Source organism: Scylla paramamosain, chromosome 48, assembly GCF_035594125.1.
Source record: "Scylla paramamosain isolate STU-SP2022 chromosome 48, ASM3559412v1, whole genome shotgun sequence".
In the NCBI taxonomy this organism is placed as follows: Eukaryota; Metazoa; Arthropoda; class Malacostraca; order Decapoda; family Portunidae; genus Scylla; species Scylla paramamosain.
The window spans coordinates 5,230,596-5,247,981 of NC_087198.1; the positions used below are offsets into that span (position 1 = coordinate 5,230,596).

At 40.2% G+C, this 17,386-nt stretch overlaps 1 protein-coding gene and 1 long non-coding RNA gene across 2 annotated transcripts in view; one reads left to right on the forward strand and one right to left on the reverse strand.

The window, feature by feature from the left end:
• Window positions 1–1,441: 1,441 nt before the first annotated feature.
• LOC135095269 (uncharacterized) lies at window positions 1,442–4,353 on the forward strand. Its single transcript, XR_010264194.1, has 3 exons — window positions 1,442–1,901; window positions 3,333–3,454; window positions 3,865–4,353. It is a non-coding gene; the product is annotated as an uncharacterized LOC135095269 (long non-coding RNA).
• Window positions 4,354–16,181: 11,828 nt separating this feature from the next.
• LOC135095239 (ankyrin-3-like) overlaps window positions 16,182–17,386 on the reverse strand; it is a 5,850-nt gene continuing 4,645 nt past the window's right edge. Inside the window, exons 3-4 of the mRNA XM_063996022.1 lie at window positions 17,314–17,386; window positions 16,182–16,223 (exon numbers count right to left, since the gene is read on the reverse strand). The exon at window positions 17,314–17,386 is cut by the window's right edge and continues 233 nt beyond it. Of these exons, the coding sequence (XP_063852092.1) occupies window positions 16,182–16,223; window positions 17,314–17,386 (115 nt within the window). The remainder of the gene's footprint in view (window positions 16,224–17,313) is intronic.

The following is a 17,386-nucleotide window of genomic DNA, read 5'->3' on the forward strand; positions in this document are numbered from 1 at the left end:
GTGATTCAGTCTTTAAGAGAGAAAGGTATGAAAGGTGGCTGTGAATGGTACAAGTTCATGAGAGGTGAGAATGTCAGGCAGTGTTGGTGTGGAGGGTCTGAAAGTGGATGGTGTAGTTATAACAGAGAAGGAGGGAATCAGGGAGGCAAGCTAAGGGTTCTTGGAAGAAGTAGATGGGATAGGTGGGATGTTTAGTGTGAGAGAAGGATGTGTGACACTGGAAAGGAAGAATGCAGATGAATTGGATGAAAGAATCTGCTAGGAGGAAGGGAGGAGGTGTGTAAGAAGGAAAAAGACTGACAAGGCAGCGGGTCCAGATGATATACCGTATGAGCTCTACAAGAATGGTGGTACAGAGGAGCTAGCAGCCAGGATGAGAAGAATGAATGTAGGGGCAAGTGTGGGGAATGATAAAGTGTGTGTGTTTCTTTATGCAGATGAAGTAGTCGTTATGAGTGAATCGGCAGATGAGCTTTAAAGCTTGTTGGATGTTATGGATGGGTATGGAAAAGACTTTGGAGTAAGGTTTAACAGCAAGAAAAACAAGGTGAATAGGTCAGAGGATGAAAGTAATGTGGTATGGAGACTTGGAGAGGATGAGTTGAAACAGGTGCAAGATTACAAGTACTTAGGGATGTGGATGAGTCCCAGTGGGTGTGCAAAGGCAAAGAATTAAAAGATAAGTATGGTAAACCAGTAGGTAGGTCAACTGGGAAGCACGGCAAGGATGAGAGCAAGTAAGTATGATGTGTTGAGAGAAGTGTGGAAGAGTGTGGCTGTGCCGAGTATAATGTATGCTATGGATGTGATTGCATGGAATGAAAGTGAAATTGATAAATTAGAAGTGGGCCAGAATAGAGTAGCAAGGATGGCACTGAGTGCACCGAGGTGCACAGCAGTTGAAGCCTTGAGAGGTGACATGGGATGGAGCACCTTTAGGGAAAGACTCACAAAAGCCACACTTAGGTACAAGATTAGGCTTGAGAGAATGGATGATGTAAGAATAGCAAGGAAGGTGTACCTGTGGAATGAAAGTGGAAGCAAATGGAGGAAGAGGTGGATGAGAATGACAGACAGGAATGGATTGCAAGTTGTGTGGGCGATAAAAATGGCTGGAAGGAATGAAAATAAGCGTGAATGGGTGGTAACAAGAGGAGGTAGAGTGGGAGCTGAATGGGATGTGAGAAAATGGAAGAGTGAGATAGACCAAGAAGTGAAGTGTGTGGGACTCAATGAATGGAAGAATTAGATGGAAAGAAAGAAGACCCTGGAATGGTACAAGGAGAAAGAGGCCCCGAGGTATGAAAGGTGGTATGATGGAAGCCTGGGCGGTGATCTTCTCTTCCGAGCGAGGGCTCAGTGTATGGATGTGAATGCAAGGAGTTACAGGTGGTCTGAGTCCCACAGCAAAGTGTGCCAGAGGTGTGACATGGGAGAGGATGAGACGGTGGAATATGTGGTGCTGGAGTGTGTGAAGTATGCCAGAGACAGAAATGAGATGATGCAAGTGATGCTGACTGAGTTAGAGCATGATAGGAATGAAAGAGTGGAGAAGACAGGAAAGGATTGGATGGTGTTGTTGCTGGGACTGTGTAGAGGGGAGAATGAAAGGATGATTGAGGCGGTGAAAGAGTTTCTGGAGAGAATGTGGCGTGCCACGTGTATGAACAATTAGGATAGAGGATGCTGTTCGTTTCTCTTTTCTTTTTCCCCTTCTACAGGAGTTGCCGATCCAAAGGCCTGGCTTCGGAGTGATCCTGAGCCACCTGTACCATCAAGATCAAGATCAAGACTAACAATTTCAAAGAATTCCTGCTCTGTGTGTGTGTGTGTGTGTGTGTGTGAGGAGAGGGAAAAGAATGGTCTCAAAAACCTACATTTATTTCCTAAGGATGCCAAGAGTTGAGTATAGTAGCAAATAAGAGATGAAGGGGTACATAAATAAATGTTTACTCAATGCACTTCAAGGATGCAGTTGTCATTTTAAGAGTGCTATGTGCACTTGTTGAATCAGACACAACCTATACATCCTCACTTCAGCTTTCATGACGCATGGCACTGGCTTGAGCTCCTCGTGCTGCCTATTATGAAGTCCATGTGTGTGTGTGTGTGTGTGTGTGTGTGTGTGTGACATACTGACGCCAGCAACGATTTCTGAACATTTATTGGCTTTCTTTCCGATGTATTAAGATTAGGTTAGTTAGGTAGGCAGGCTAAGTTTGGTTAGGTTGGTCAAGTTTGGTTAGGTTAGGTTGGTAGGTAAGCTAGGTTTGGTTAGGTTAGGTTAGGTTGGTTAGGTTTGGTTTGGCAAAGTTAGGTTAGATTAGTTAGGATGGTTGGCTGGGTTTAGTTTGGTTAAGTCAAGTTAGGAAGATTGGTTAGGTGTTGTTTGGGTGAGTTAGGTTAGGTTAGTTAAGAAGGTTAGGTTAGGTTGTTTAGGTGAAGTCAGGTTAGGTTGTTTAGGTTAAGTCAGGTTAGGTGTGAAAGTTGGTGAGGTTTGGATTGTTTAAGTCAGGTTAGATTAGGAACCCCATGATGTCATCAGAAACTTATATTAATGCTGCCAGTGAACTTTTTTTTTTTTTAATTGTTTGTTTTTTTTTATCAGGAGTGCTATTGTGAGCACCTGGTGTAAAATGTGAACTGCACAGTGTAGATGAGTATTTACAGGGACAAAACTATTTTTTATTCCAAGTTTTGATGCTTTTTCACTAATTTGCAATTAATTTATGTCATAAATTACTGTTCCTTATGATGGACAGGCAGTAAAAATGAAAACTGAATGATTTGTGACAGGAAGTGAATGAAGATTTTAAAAAATCACATCAGAACTTAACAGGAAAAAAAAAAAGTTATGTCCACCATATGGAGTTTGTAGAGAAGCAGGAAATTTACTTTGGATTGTTTCTTCATGTAATGGGTTGATGAGTGACTGTGTGGCAGGAAATTCCTGGCAGGATGTGACAAAAGATGTGTGCATGCAGAGTGTGTGTTTATAACAAATGTTGTACAGGATTCACCTGAAGACCAGGTGCACATTTTCATAAGCAGGTGTAGTTTCCTGGGCATAGAGTTGCAGTAGATTGCTTGTACAAATATCTCTTTGCAAGGTTATTGGTTTCTAAGAAAGAAATTCATGTGGAAAAACAGCAAAATGCAGCAATATCTCTAAAGACAAAACTGCACGTACAAGTTTGGGATCAAAACTCTTTCAGTATTTTCACCTCTCGTTCTTTGATGATTTTATGCTGAGTTGTGTGGTGCACAGATATTGAGTGTAGGTATGTATTTATTATCACTTTCTGGTTATTACATCTCCACTACATTTTCAGACGGTTCTGGTGGGTGAAAAGCCTGAATGTAGCACGCCAGAAACACACCTAGGTGGTCTGTGATGACCGTTTCCTCCTTGTTTCCTGGGAAGCAAGGGTCGTCTTCTCAGTAATGCCATCCCGTACGTGATGAGAGGCTATTTTCAGTATTTGAGTTTTTTGTCCCTGATAATATACATGTTTTAAAATGCAGTGTTTACATTGTATAATGAGAAATTTTGGCAGTACTCATAGTTGTATTAAAATGTACTGGAATTATCTTGAGAGCTGCTGACTTAATGTGGCGAGTATTGTTGTACCCAACCGTCATTACTGTCTGGATGCGCGCTGGTGACGGTGCTTTCCTGAGGCACTGTGAAGCACGGCACAGTGGTTGGAGGTTGTGATTTGTAAAATAATGTATATCAAATGTTGGCTACATTTTAACATTGCCTCACGGTTTAGGTAAAGTATGGAACTGTACAACACAGCTTGTGTTGTACAGCTTTGTTATTGTTGTTGTTTATTTACTCAATTTTTTTTGTTTCTTCAGCATGTCATTCTCAGTGCATTGGAATTTGCTGAGATGGCAGTCCCTGAGGTGGCAGTCCTTTACACGACAGCCACGGTGGTCACGGCAGTAGGACACTTGAAGGTGCATAGATGGCAGTCCTTGAGGTGGCAGTCCTGTACACGACAGCCACGGTGGTCACGGCAGTGGGACACTTGAAGGTGCATAGATGGCAGTCCTTGAGGTGGCAGTCCTGTACAGGACAGCCACGGTGGTCACGACAGTGGGACACTTGAAGGTCCATAGATGTGTATATACACACACCTTAATTGTTTATTACTTCTTAGTGTGTGCCATATTCCTTCCCATAAATAGCTGTTTAATAATTGTTTTCCTTCAAATGAACAGTGCAAACAGAATTGTGAGCACATACAGTAAACATCAAATAACTTGGAACATCTCATCCCACATTTCCCTTGCTGCATATTTACATGTTATATTTGTACAGGCAGTTATTTATTTTATACTCCTTTTTTTTTTTTTCTTTTCTAAGGTTCATGTTTTAATTTTGTCCCTAGTAGAACATGAAGCATCCAGGACTGATGCCTGAGTGGTCATGGAAATTTCACAAGTACAGCTTCCACATTATGGGGAAAAATTAATTGTATTATATCAAGTTATTATTTTAGGATGCTAAAATAACAAAATGTTTGCAATACCACCATGTGATGTTTACTACCTGGTTATTTGTGCAGATGTTTACGGGACAAGTTTTGGACGGCCGAAAACGACTGATGACACGATCATCCCGGACCTTCCAGCACATGTTAGCCGGGACGCCACACAAGGTAATGTCTTAGTGTGTGCCATATTCCTTCTTACATTCATTTTTCACCTGTCTTGTGTGTGTGTTCCAGCAGGGCTCGTAGTGTCCTATCTCCATATCTATATTTATCCAGCATTTCCTTAAACTTATCCACGTTTGGTGTTGTAACAACCTCTTCATTTCTGCTGTTCCAGATATCCACATTCCTGTGTGGAAAAATGTACTTCTTGATGTCCCTCAAACACTGACTCTTCCTGTTCTTCTTTGAGTGCCTTCTCGTCCGTCCAGCTTCGTCTTCTTTCAGCACCGCCAGGTCCTGCGTGTCTATCTTCTCAGTGCGGTTAACTGTTTTATACATAGTTGTTAGATCTCCTCTTTCTCTTCTAACTTGCAAAGTTGACAGTCACATTTCTTTCAATCTTTCTCTGTACGTTAGGTCTTTTCTTTCAGCTCCGGTACCATCCTTGTAGCTGCCCGCTGAATTCTTTCCAACTTCTTCGTGTCCTTCTTCATATGCGGAGAACACGCCACTGCTGCACGTTCCAGCCTGGGACGTAGCATAGTGACTATAATTTTTTTCATCCTAGTCTTGTCCATGTAATGAAATGCCACCCTAACATTTGTTAACATCCTGTACGTCAGGCCAGGTATCTCACTTGTACACCGTTCATGGGTCAGGGTATCTTGAATAACCACTCCTATGTCTTTCTTCTCCTTGTTGTTCTTCATTATTATTTCCTCCCCATTTTATAGTCCCATGCAGGTCTTTTTTTTTACTCTTTCCCAGTTCCTTCATATGGCATTTGTTAGCATTCAGTTCCAATTTCCACTTCTTGCTCCACCCATAAGTCTTGTCAGTATCTCTTTGCAGCTCCATACAATCAGCATGGCTCTTTGTTACTCTTAACAATTTTGCATCACCAGGAAGCAGATTAAAATAACTGGTCAAACATTCCTGCATATCACTGATGTATATTTGGAACATAACGGGTGCTAACACTGACCCCTGTAGTACTCCGCTTGTTACATTACTCCATTTTGAACAGGTGTCCCTGATCACAGTTTTCATTTCTCTATCCTTTAAGTAGTCTCTCATCCATTGTCTTTTTTTTTATTGGGCCTAAGTGTTTAATTGGACTCTGGTTTTTATGTAAACCCCAGGTCTGGCATAGATGGTTCCTCCTCCCTTCTGTATCTTGTAAATTCTTCCACCCATCGGTCCATTTTATTCACCATAGCTAACCACAACATTTCTTCACCATTTCTTGTCCTGCTTTTCCAGAATGCCAGAGATCAGTTCCTTTATGCACCTTATTTCTCTCTCTACGCTGGTTGTCCTCCTCACATTTCCTTTCTCTTCTCTGAATCCCCCAAAAATACCTTTCTCCACTCGCCTCCACCAAGTGTCTCAAACCCACAGGGGTTCCAATACAATGTACCCTCTGTCTCACCTCCTCACTCCTCACTGATCAAATTTTCCTTTCTTATGACTGAATCTTCCAATCCTGTGGTTTCTTCTCCTTAATTCTTCTTTAAATTCTTTAAAGTTTAGTTCTGTTACCTCGTGGTCACTTTTCCTGCTGGATGTTTGTATTCCATATTAGCAACAATTTCTGGTTCTTTTGTAAACACTAAATCTAGTCTTGGTGGTTCTTCATTTTCTCTGTATCTTGTATTTTCTCTAACCCAGTGGGCAGGTGTGTTTTTCCTTGCCAGTGTCAAGAGTCTGCATCCCCGTGACGTGATGCCTCCCGTGGCTGTCAAATCTTCCCAACAAACATCGTTGCTGTTCGAATCTTCCAGCAGTACTAGCCTGTCATTCTTACTCATTATTCTGTCCAAACAATCTCTTGTGTCTTTCAGTAGAGTATTATATTCATCTAAATCCCATGAGCTTGTCTTAGGTGGGACATATACCAAAACTAAAGTCCCTAGACCATTTACTGCCCGTTTCACCTTCACTTCCATCATTTCCTCGTGTCTTTCTCCAAGGAACACTTCTTTCACTTGTAGCTCTTTCCTTGTCAGCATCCTTACTCCACCACCCTGTTTATTTTTTCTATTCTTCATCCACATGTTGTACTTCATCAATATTAGCTGCAGTAACTTCATCACTTAATTTATATTTAGTAACTCCCTTAGTATCAGACTTATTTTCTCTTAGGAAACCATTTAACTCTTTTCGTGTTGATAATATGCCATTGACATTGGTGTTTGCCACCTTTAGCTCTTTCAATGCCTCTCCCTGTTTCCTGCAAACCACTTCTTTAGTTTCATGTCTACTGCTTTCCAGTAGAATTTCTTTTTCTCTTCTTCAGTTCCTTCCCCATTTTTTGCATTTGCCTGATTCAACATATCTTTCATTTTCTTTCTTTCTTCTTCACTTAAGTCTCTTCTTATCCATATTTGTTTAAAGTCGTCTTTTTTTTTGACAGCTTCCAGGCACTAGACATAACTGTTTTGGGTGCAGTTTGGGACCCAAACCTAACTTTGATTGGCCTGTTACCTCCTTGCACATATTTGCTAATCCTTGTCACTTCTTCAGTCTCTCCACTGTGCTGTCACTTTCCTCAACAGCTTGACTAATCACTTTCTTGACTGACTCTATCAAATTTCTCTCTTTCATATTTGATAGGTTTCACTTCATCCTTGACATCAAACACTACCCCACACTTTTTTTTTTTTTTTTTTACTACTCTGTCTCTAACTAACTTCTCCTTTTGCTTGATTACTTTCACCACAGAATTTTCCATCACTTCCTTCAACTGCATTTCCATAATGTCTTTGATGTTCACCTTCTCCTCTTCCTGTTTTTTTTTTTTTTTTTTTTTTTGTCGAGTCCTGTTGCCTTTTATTAATTTAATTGATGTTTTGTGTATTTACACTTACTGTCCTAACACCGTCCTTAACTTTCTCCGCATAACTACCTCAGCATTTCCTTAAATCGCAATTTTCTCTTTCTAGAGAAGCTACCCTAACCGTCAACTCATGCACAGTGTTCTCGAGCATCAGACACTTTCTAAACATGGTCGTTCTTGGCATTTCTGTTTCTTCTGGTCTAAAGCCTTGGAAGTCCTTCATACGTGGACTATTACGTACTTCTTCTGACCAACTCTCCATTCCGTCTTCGTCTTCGTCTCCGGCAATTTGTTTACGCCCATCAGCTGTTCCACCTGTCGCTCCGGCACCACCACCCTCTGTCATTTCTCTTGTTTATTTTTTATTTTATTTTATTTTATTATTTTTTTCCGAATAAAGGGCGGGACAGTACATGTAGCATAGCTCCATGCCTTAGGCCCTGGAGTTTGTATTTATTGCAACTTCTATCTGGCAAAGCTGTATTTCTTCTGGAGCCCTCTCATAACACGTCTGCTCAAGGCATGCACCACACGGTGTGTGTGTGTGTGTGTGTGTGTATAGCTGTTTGTGTGACAAAGGCTCATTCATGCAGAATACCTTGATACATATTTTCATTTATTGTTTAATGCAGTATGTCTGTTTGAGTAACTTTTGCTTATTACTATATTGATAACAGTAGAGTTTCTTTTGAATTTGTGTTGTCATTACATTTCAATGTTTTATTTTCATGAAGTAAATCATGGTTTGTCCTGTTCCTACAAATGGTGATACTGGTGTCACCTCCATGAGACACTTTGCCTGCAGATGGTGCACACATCACCAATTTATGTGTCTGCGACACACATATATATGTGCTAGTGGTTGGAATGCAGGCTTCTGTCGCCAGAGACAAAACACCTGGTAGTTTGAGGCAATGTTGAGCCATTATTTGCAGCTGCAACTAGCCAGGCTAGATGAAAACTGTGGTCTCTCATAAAGCCCTCAACAGTCAGGTGACAGTGTAGGCTCTCCCGAGGCAAGTGTACACCGTGTGAATGTACACTCTCGAAAGCCACCGTAACTGACGCATTGCCTGTCCGGCAGGTGGCGTCCCTCATCAGGTGCCCGCACAGTGCCCCATCACTGAGCAGCAGCTAGGGGGAGCAGTCCAGACACCACCACAGCCTCGCCCCAAGCCTGGTGACTGCTGGTATTTGCTTCACAATGTTGTGAGTGCTATAATTGTATACTTTATCGAGTTTTCCGCGTCAGTTCACGTTTGTCTTTGAACCGATGTTATAACTTTTTGTTTTCTTTTGTGTGAAAACACCACTTTGCAGAGGGAGCTACAAATGTGAATCTAGTATATGAAAGACAAATTGGAGTTTTTGAAGTTATGATAATTATCAACAAAACAGCTGAAATATTTATGAAGTGTTTTCAGGGTGTAGAAAAATCAGGTTGCCGCAGAACATCATCAGCGAGCTCAGAAAACAAGCGAAGGGATTGAGATAGCAGACCCTGAAGAGTCCACAGCAGCTGAAAAATCCATTTCTCCATATGCAAGCCCTGAAGTGCAGGAGTTTATCAGAGGACAGGTAATTAATGGCTTAGGAAATAAGAAGGCCAGAAGATATGGGGGACAAGGGAGGAGGTTTGCTCTGGCCTTGCGTTACCATAATCCTAAGGCGTGTAGGTTTTAAAGCTCTACTTTTTCACTCCCCAGCAGTTCCAATCTTCACCTTTGGCTAAGGCAAACTTCCATCCAAGCAGGTTGGAGCAAACAAACTCACAGTCCTGAGGAAGAGCAGACACCACGTCGAAGGAAGAGACTCTGTGGCATGCATTTGATGCAGTGATCGTCAGAGAATCTCTCCATTTTGACCCGGCCTCCGATTCCATCATTGGTACGAAGGATTTTGGAGACCGTGGCAAGAGTCTGAAGCAGGCAAACCATGCACTTGTGTTCATGGCTAAAGGGTTGGCCAGGAAGTGGAAAGTGGTTAGGTTAGGTTAGATCAGGTTATGTTAGGATAGGATAGGTCAGGTCAGGTCAGATCAGGTCAGGTTAGGATTGCCTTATTTTAAGTTCTCATCTCCATTCAAGTACAAAGAACGAGCACTTCCGCGATCCCCGCCCACAAACCCCTCTTCCCAACGAGTCCCCAAGGTCACCGGGGGACGAGAGAAGAAGAGGCTGCAGAGTCAAGTGATTCCACTGTGTTTTGTGCTCAAAATCGTCTATAACATAAACAATCAATAACGGACATCACAGTTTTGTAGTTTGCGGTTTGGTCGTACGGTTGCAATTCATCCTCCTCAGGCACGGGTTGGTTAGGTTAGGTTATGCCTGCTTAGGATAGGTGGCTTAGGGTAGGCTAGGTTAGCTTAGGTTAAAACCCTTCAGAGAGTCTCTTGGGGCCTTTAGCAGAGCTCGGCTCGGGGAACACGTCGCGTTCACCTCCCAGCCCCTCCACGCTGCCGCCAGTCAGCACGTGGCTCAAGACTTGTCGTCAGGAGCAGGACTAAACAGCCAATTGTTTAAAGAATCACATCGTGTTCATTTTTTCAAGTGTTGGGATGATGTGAGTTGTGCACTTTTGTTTGCTGGTCTCCCTGTGAATTGCATGTTTACATTTTTGATGAGTGCTTGCCTTCAAGTAGGATCTGATGCACTCAGTGTAAATACAAGACTGATTTTGTGACACCTGTGAGTGCTTTCAAGAACACTTATCAGTCTACCACCAGACTGTAACACTGCCCGTGCTAGCGAGGTGCTGCTTAAACTGAGCGGCTGGGCAATCAGGCGTGCATTTTGCACTGGCCACACCGACACAAAGCATTACTGGTGTTCACCTGACAGCCGCAGGGTGTCCACGGACGTGACCATGAGGACTGTCCACAGTAGGCCCAATGACAAGCTGAGGAGTGAATTTGCTTGCTCTGTGGAGATTAAGGGGAACACCAATCGTCCCCTTGGCCCTGCTGATGCCCTCGGTGAACCAAGGGTGCCCTCAGCTACAAGAGAGCTACTTGAGAGCCATTTGAACCAAAACCCTTAAGTTATCATTATTATTATTATTATTATTATTATTATTATTATTATTATTATTATTATTATTATTATTATTATTATTATTATAATTGTTATTATTATTAATTCTTTTTATTTATCTGTTTGTTATTTTCCTGTGAAAAGCAGCACTGGATAAGGATTGTGGGGGAGAGAAAGAGCAGGGAGAAGATAGAGGTGTTTCATTTTCCGAATGTTTCAACAAGCTGCCTTCACAGGGAACAAATTGTCGCCGAAGAAGACAGCTTGAAAAAATACCGAGGAATGAGAGGTCTGGTGCTTCACCCTGCTTCCTTGCAACCAGCACGGTCCCCGTGCACTCGTGCAGCCTAGAGATGCTGTCTGATGCTTTCCTGTTGGCTTGCAGCTAGTACAGGATGAAATACAGTTTGTGTTCTGAATTAGTGAGTTAGTGTTCAGCTAGCCACTGTGTTGTTTCCTTGGTGACGGTCACGTGTCCGCCACGTTCAATGTTTTTGCCCTCTCTTTGAGAAGTGTGCACACCAAATGCTGAGATATTTGCACTGCATCACAGCTCGCTCAACAAAACGGGTTACCAAGCTTATAGCATAACCATTACCTGCAGGCTTACCACCTCATTAATATCTATAAACACCTCTTGAAATTAAGCAATACTTCATTTGTTTTACATGAATTTACAAACACAAATGTGAAGAAAGAAATACATCTTGGTAAAGGATGCAAAATGTTGTAAACAAAAACATTTTGCATCACATTCATATTGGTTAATGTTAGAAAAATGATAAATGTAATAAGCTCACACACACACACACACACACACACACACACACCTCTATATTTTGAGGGAGTTTCTCCGATATGACTCTAACCTGGGAGCTACTACTGCTTTCAAATGAACTTCTGAATACCTGACCACTGATGTGACGTGCCACATGGCCTGAGTAACATTTCTACTGCCAGTACTGAAGGTATTATCAAGTCTTCCCTGTACTGTTGTGTGAGCCACAGAAGGTAAACAAGGTGGTGTGTTTTGCCATGTATATATTGTACCACCTCACTGACTTATGCATGTAAAGAAATTCTATTGCTGAACTCCACACAACAATGGCACACTTCATTGGGTCTGAACCTGAAGAATTAGTGAAGACAAAGGTAGAAAACGAGCTTGCTAATATAACCAGCAGCAATGATGGAAGGGAAAGCAGAAGTGTAAGTACTCGTAAGACGATTAAGGATGCAGTTGTTATGCTGTCCAGCCTGGCAGCATAATTTCGGTCGCTGTGTCTACAGCTGTATCTACTGCTTTCAAGGAATTCAGTGATAAATTAGAAAACAAGATCGCAGTAATGCAGAGGAATTGCCTCCTGCTCAAGTATGAACACGACAAGATGGAGCAGTACTCCCGAAGGGAGAACTTACGTATTTCTGGATGAGAGGAAGAAGAGGACGAAAGTGAGGAGGTGCTGGAAGCTAAAGTTATAGAACATGCTGATACTATTGGAGTGAAAATTGAGCAGGATGACATTTCTGTTGTTCACCATTTGCGGAGGCCCAGAGAAGGAGGTAGGCCAGTGATTGTGAGGTTTTGCCACCGAAAGAAAAGAAATGAAATTATGCAAAATAAGAAAAAAAAAAAAAAACTGAAAGGTAGGCAAAGAAAAGTGTATATAAATGATGACATGACCTCCTTAAGGGTTAAAATGTTGAATATGGTTAAAGGGCAAGAAACAGTGAAAAATGTGTCCACAAGGGAGGAAGCATTCTTGTATAGTTGCACAGTGGGGGTAGACCTGTAGTTATAAACTGTCCTGATGACTTAGAAAAGGTTGTTATATCTGCTCCTGATTGGAAAAGGTTAAATCTAGATCACTTAACAAGGGCCTAGGATGGCCCTGCTGGGGCACATACTTGGGCATGATAATAGTGTTAGTGTAAGTAATATTAACTCTGTTAAGTTTGTTCCTCCCCTGGATTACCGTATTTGATGGCTCATAAGACGCACGGGCTCATAAGACGCACCCAGTTCTGGCATGTATTGAAATAGAAAAAAACAAAAATTAACAGATTTAGGCTATCGATATGAAGTCAAGGAATTCAAGCGACATTTGAAGACTCTCACGTGCATTTAGATCACTATTAGATACCAATACTCAGCATTTAAAAGTTTAATTTATGCTAGCAGCTTACTTGTTCTTTTTGGGGTTTTGTTGAAGCTGTGATGGCCGTGACATCACAGCCTGGCGTCCCAAAGGTGTGGTATACAGGTAGTGTTTCAGACTAGATACAGTGGAGCTGGTTGGATTTCTGGAGTCAAATCTTGGTAAGGTTGCGGGCCTTGAAAGCCAGAACGTAATGGTTCGGTTGAGGGTATTGAAAGACAAGATTGTACCAATCCTGCTGACGTGTAAACACAATCTTCTTATTGGTATTTTAGTTGGGGCCATGCAGACTGTGATGTCACAGCCTCTAGTGCCCAAAAGGTGTGGTAAGCAGGGGAGTTTCAGTCTTAATGCGGTTCAGCTGAATGTAAACATTAACTGCACCTAGCTCTTGGCGGCACCATTAACTGAGGGACTACAGTGATAATAAAATTTTTTCATACTTTATTTTTTAGCATCTTTCACATGTAATTCTTATGCAGTATTTTAGTACATTTTCAAAGCCAAAGGATGTGTAAAAGCAGAATGTTAAAAAGATAGGTTCAATTTTAATTGTATGAAAGTGTGGCTATTGTCTTACCTCAATCAGTAACGGCGTCACACTCGGTGTCACCGAGTACGTCACGTCGGAGCGCAACCGACCGCGTTTGTTTTGAAAAACGTGGTGCACCATCTCCACCTTGCCAGAACCTTCTCCACAAATCCAACCAGCTCCATCACATCTAGTCTAATATTATAATTGGATACCTCACCTTTGGGGCATCAAAGGCTGTGACATCACAACCTACACTGCCCCAACAAAACTCCAAGAAGAAGTGGTGCATGGTTAAGCAAATTCTTCCTGACTGGTCAAAGTCTATGTGGATTACCAGTAAGTATGAGATACTACACATTGGTACCTTGAAAGAAAGAGCATTTTGTGGCGTACTACCAATCATGACTTTATTTAGTTGTGCAAAGACATCTGTGGTTTGAATTTAGAGCCTCTGTTGCCGTAGACTTGTAACCTATTACTGCCTCAAAGTTGGACCTTTGCCTCATTGGACGCAGGCTAATTTACTGACCCTTTTTCTGAGAAAAAAGTAGCGTCTTATGAGCCATCAAATACGGTATATTAATGTGTCGTCTCTTAATGTCTGCGGTATCAAGTCAAAGTTTTTATCTATGAATTTTGTTAACTTTATTAAAGATTATGGTGTGATTTGTTGATGTGAAACTAAGTGTGATGATACTGATGTAATTAATGTAAAACACAATATGGAAAATATCGGCTTTGACATTGTCTTTAAGGACAGAAGCAAATTAAGCAGGTTTAAATCTGGGGGTTTGCTCATGGCCATCAAGAAAAATGCTAGTTTTAAGTGGAGGCATATTAGTAACACTTATGATTCTTTACTTTCAGTTAAAGTTGATAGAAATAGTGTAAATTTTGGTAGGGAACTAGTAATAAGCTGTGTTTACATTCCCCCCTCACACTCTAGATATGGTAGTGAAGAGCACTATGACAAGCCGGATGATTTTTTGCTTACTTACTCATGTGATGATTATGTGCATTGCATGTGCTTTGTGGTGATTTTAATGCTCACACTCTCACTATGTCTGATGTTCCTTCTGAGACTGCTGAGGACCTTGTGTCTGTAAGTTTAACTAATTTTGGAATAACTGAGACTAGAGCAAACCAGGACTTAACCCCAGATAGGAATTCATATGAGAAAAAGTTGTTGGATGTTTGTAAGAATCATCTAGTTTATATATTCAATGGAAGGTTATGGGAGGACTGCAGCATTGGCAAACAATACAACTATTGACTTCTTTTTAGGATCACCAGTGATTATGAAATATGTTGTAGTTCTTAAAGTATTAGATTATGAACCTTTGTGGTCTGATGTACACTGTGGACTACATGCAAGGATCAAATGTAAGATACAAAGTACGGTGCCTGTTGTAAACCGAGAGGCAAAGGAATCAAGACAATCAGGTGTAAGGCCAAGTAAATGGAATGTTGAAAAACAATTTTTATGTGTGAGTAATATTGATGAAACTAAGATAAATAAACTGATTGCAAAAGTGGATGAATTACCCATGGATGCTATTAATCTAGATTTAAAACAAATACTGATTGAGGCAGCACTTGCAACTTTCCCACCATATAAGAAAAGATCATTCATGAAAAAGTCTAATAATGCCACCTCAGTGGGATATGATAAGAGTGATGACCCTAAAGCATATTGGAAAATTTTAATTAGTCAGAAAAGAACTTATCAGATCCCCATAACACTAAATGAATTCTATGAGCATTTTAAGCAGCTAGCGGGTGATGAAAATTCTGACAATAGTGATGTGAATATTACAAATGATGAAGACTGTGCGGATGCTGAAATTTTATCAGTACTTAATGATCCTATAAGTGAAGGAGAGGTAGTTAAAAATATTAAGAAGTAAAAAAAAACAATAAATCCCCAGCATCTGATATGATATTAAATGAATATATTAAAAAGTACTTGATACTGGTGTCATGCCAGCTAAATGATTGGTGGGTACAATAGTGCCACTCTGTAAAAACAAGGGAGACATCCAGGATGTTAATAATTACAGGGCCATCACCTTACTTAGCTGCATGGGGAGCCTGTTCACCTCCATACTTAATGAAAGACTTAATGATTATTCAAACACCTTATCTACCATTAATGAAACACAAGCGGGCTTCAGACACAGATATTCCACTCTGGATCATATATTTTTTCTTCAAATGTGTCATTGATTTATTTAAGTGGAAGAAGAGAAAGCTATTTTGTTTATTTGTTGATTACAAGAAAGCCTTTGATATGGTACAGTTTGAAGGTTTATGGTGTAAACTTGTGAAGGAAGAGATGCAAGGAAAAATTCTAAATGTAATCAGAAATATGTACAATAATATCAGATCATGTGTCATGCTTAACCAGGAGATTTCAGACACCTTTGTTTGCAATGTAGGGGTAAAACAGGGGAAAAATTTATCATCGGTGCTTTTTGCTTTTTATGTGAATGATATTGAAAGTAAATTAATTGAATATAATTGCAGTTATGTAAATTTTGGTGACGATTTCTTAAACATGTATCTTAAACTATTTGTTATTATGTATGCAGATGATACAATTATTTTGTGTGACAGTGAGGATGGAATGAAGCAGGCACTGGTTGCTCTGAATTTATATTTAATGAATGGAAATTGAAGCTAAATTGTAACAAAACAAAAATAGTAGTGTTTAGCAGAGGAAGACAAAATTTAACTATGAACTTGAATTTGGTGGTAAAAACATTGAAGTAGTGACAGAGTATAAGTATCTTGGAGTATTATTAAATTATAATGGGAGGTTTTGCAAAGGTGAGCTGGAGCTAAAAGAGACACCTACAAGAGCAATGTACTCATTAATAAGTAAGTGTAGGAAGTTTGACTTGCCAGTGGATATACAACTCAAATTATTTACCACCACGGTGTTACCTATATTGACTTGTGCAGCTGAAATTTTGGGTTACCATATTGCTAGGGGGTTAGAGTATATGTACATGAAATTTTTAAAGCAGGTTTTGGGTGTTCATGAGAATACTTGTAATGACATGGTGTATGGTGAACTGGGTGTATTTCCACTTGATATTTATATAAAGAAAAAAAAATGATAGGTTATTGGTCTAAGCTAATTTCAGGTAAAATTACTAAACTGTGTTATTTAATGTACCAATGTCTATTGCAGCTGGATAGGTTAGGGCTTCATAGTTCTCCATGGTAAACTTGTATAAAGAATATTTGTAATGACTGTGGAATGTCTGGTATGTGGTGCAAGATGTTCCTAATTCAAGATGGGTGAAGAAAGCTATGGAACAGAGACTGAAAGATCAGTGGCTTGTAACTTGGCATCATAATTTAGAAACAAAATCATTAAGTAGCAGTTATAGGGTGTTTAAGACAGATTTTGGCAGAGAACAGTATTTAGAACAATTAACAAAGGGTGACAGATTATTAGTGACTATATTTAGAAGTTGTAATAATAGACTTCCTGTAAATGTTGGTAGGTATCAAGGTGTCAGTAAGGAAGATAGGGTATGTAACATGTGTAATGCTGAGGTAGAAGGAGAAGAATTTCATGTTCTTTTTGAATGTACTGATATGGAAATTGTTAGGTTACGTAATATGTATATAACAAATTACATAAATAGGCCAACACAATTCAAATATGTTTTGTTCATGCAAAGTATAAGTTCAAATGTGATAAAGAAATTATCTTTGTTTTTGAGGATGGTGATACGCTTGTTTAGATAAAAAGTGTGCAAAACACCTCAATAGTTTTTTTTTTTTTATTTCTTAATTAGTGACAGTATGTATCATTATATATGCATACACATTTTTTTATATTAATTTTTGCCATTGCTTACAGCGTATTTCATTTGTAAGTATTTGTCTTTTCTTATGTAATATTATGCACATTCTGTATATAATCTATAGTGTCTGTATTCTTTTGCTGGAGAGCTGTGCTCCATACTTTATAGAAAGTCTGACCTTACTCAATAAATTCAATTCAATTCAGTTATAAATCTAATTCACACACACACACACACACACACACACACACACACACCTGTACACAGTGGTGGCGCTGTAGTCCCTTAATCACTGAGTCTTGGCCTTGCTGCTGTGCCAGGTCAGCGGGG